The following is a 2,527-nucleotide window of genomic DNA, read 5'->3' as shown; positions in this document are numbered from 1 at the left end:
AATGCGACTGAATTCTTATTTTCAATGTCTCTGTCAAATGTATCCAATTCAGAGAGCCCCGTTGGCTGCCATTTGGCATAGGCTATGAGCTAGAGGTAAAGCTTTGTTCCATTAAGCTACTAAAACTCTGAGGTTGCTAATTCTTGCAGCATAATCAACCATATAATGGCTGATAATATTGACAAAAAATATAAATATTTTAGATGACAGTAGCAGAAAGCAAAGTAGCATTATATTCACTTCTTAGTGGTCTTAATGGATGTATGGAGAAGCATATGATGATAAGTGGGGAGATAAAATTTGTATATTACTGTAATCAATCTAGCAAATAATGTTTAAAGCATAAGCAAGTAAATGTATTCCTAAGCCACTTGAAAATATTTTTTAGCAAAACTTTGGTCTGATGACAAGTATAATGTATCTTTATTTCCCTTGCCATATGAACAAGTTGTATAAAATATTTCTGATCCTCTCATACATGACTCTATATTCCTGCCAAATTCTCTTCTCCTTTCATAGCTACACTGCATTCATATATAGTGGTATTCAGAAAAAAAACTATATTTTCATATTTATTTTTGAATGATTGTGACTATTTCTTCTATACTACTGTTTAATACTAGGTTTTTAAATATTTAAATTGTGAATAAATACAAAACAGCAGCTTAATATAAGTTACTTCTAAGGATAACTTTTTTGTCTTTTTAGACTAAAATTTTTAGCGAGTGTTCTTAAGTTGTCAAAGCATGAATAGGGATTTCTTATTCATAATACCAGATCCTTTACCAGTGGCATATTCAGTTAAGTCAGCACTTCAGAAGGGAAATTATATTGATAAATGATATATTTTAATGACATTATATATTAATGTCAGTTATATTGATAGAATTCCAATCAATTTCTCAATTTATTGCTGAAAACATGAATTTTATTCAATAATTTAGGGTGAACCTCAGCAATTTCCTATACATTTCCTGAATAAACATTCTCTTCATTTTATTAATGGCATATTTTATTTGCTCATTTCTAAGACCATAGATAAAAGGGTTGAAGAGTGGGGGGATTATGGAATAGAAAACAGAAAGGACCATGTCCTGAATAGTGGAAGAGTTTTCGGATGGCCTCAAATATACATAAAAGGCTGAACTGAGGAAGACAGACACCACCAGGATGTGAGGGACACAAGTAGAAAAAGCCTTTTTCCTGTCTGCTCCACTTGAAAACTTGAGAACAGTAGAAAATATGTGAATGTAAGACCTGATGATGAAGATGAAACAGCTACCACCAATCCCCAGACCAGAGACAATGGTCACCATCTCATTGCTGAAGGTGTCAGAGCAGGAGAGCTTTAGCAGAGAGGGGATATCACAAAAAAACTGATGAATCACATTGGATTGACAGAAGGGCAGCCGGAATGTGTTGCCAGTGTGCACACCTGCATAGATGAGACCACCGAGTATGGAAGCCAGAGTCATTTGGATGCAGATTTGAGGGTTCATGATCACAGGGTAGTGAAGGGGGTGGCAGATAGCCACATGACGGTCATGGGCCATGATAGTCAGAAACAGAAGCTCCACATATACAAAGAAAACCACTAGGAAGACCTGAGCTACACACCCAGCCTTTGAAATGGTGTTGCTGTCAAGCAGGGAATCGATGCATGAGTTAGGAACGGTTACAGAAATGTAGCAGGCATCCAAGATGGATAGATTCCTGAGGAAGAAGTACATGGGTGTGTGAAGACTCCTGTCAAGGGTGGTGACAGTAACAATGAGAATGTTCCCCATCAGAGTCACTGTATACATCAGAAAGAAGGTTATGGCATGGAAAACCTGTAGTTCCCATACATCAGAAAACCCCATGAGGAGAAATCCCATCATTATTGTGGAATTTAGCATCTGTGGGTAATGCAATTTGTACCTGGAAAGTAAGAAGTGAAGTCTTGAGCTCATGAAGAATCAAATTATGGAAATATGGTTCTTAAATATTTTAGTCTTTACCCCTACCTAATTCTAACCTATATTGAAACTCCTAATATTTTTGAAAGAAAATTAGGTGGTCCTCCTTTAGTCTACAAGATATTATTATTTGTACATATTATTTTATTCCTACTGTAGTAATGAAATGACAATTACAACGTACAATAAATATATAAAAGTTCAATACATATTTCTACACACTTCCTTTGGAGGACACAATGTTCTCATGGTCAGTTACATATAATTAAAGATACAGATTATGTAAATACAGTTGCATTTGAATGAAATTTTGGAGAAAACGTCGCCGAACACTGGATAATTAGAATAAAATATTTTGGTTGTTTTCCGCCTTACATTTTTATTTGAGGGTACAGAAAATATGGGGTAAAATGATTTTTTTTTCTAGAACTAATATTTTACACATAATACTGGAAAATTTATCTACTCTTCCCGTGACAAATTATTAATATCATTTTACTTTCCTGAACTTCACTGAATATTAATATCATTTTACTTTACTTACTCCAATATCTCAAATGGAGTATAAA

General features: G+C 34.4%; 1 protein-coding gene across 1 annotated transcript; it reads right to left on the bottom strand.

The window, feature by feature from the left end:
* Positions 1–932: 932 nt before the first annotated feature.
* On the bottom strand, positions 933–1,898 carry LOC100479132 (olfactory receptor 14C36). The gene has a single exon (XM_002930262.2). The coding sequence runs from the start codon at positions 1,896–1,898 to the stop codon at positions 933–935; it is 966 nt and encodes a 321-aa protein (XP_002930308.2).
* Between the last annotated feature and the right edge of the window lie 629 nt (positions 1,899–2,527).

The sequence above is a fragment of the Ailuropoda melanoleuca genome, chromosome 3, assembly GCF_002007445.2.
Source record: "Ailuropoda melanoleuca isolate Jingjing chromosome 3, ASM200744v2, whole genome shotgun sequence".
NCBI classification, from domain to species: Eukaryota; Metazoa; Chordata; class Mammalia; order Carnivora; family Ursidae; genus Ailuropoda; species Ailuropoda melanoleuca.
The sequence above is the reverse complement of the archived record's forward strand: the minus strand, read 5'-3'. Positions and strand labels throughout refer to the sequence as shown.

Coding starts and splice junctions, on each gene's coding strand:
- LOC100479132 (XM_002930262.2), bottom strand. CDS start 1,898: ATGCTAAATTCCACAATAATGATGGGATTTCTCCTCATGGGGTTTTCT.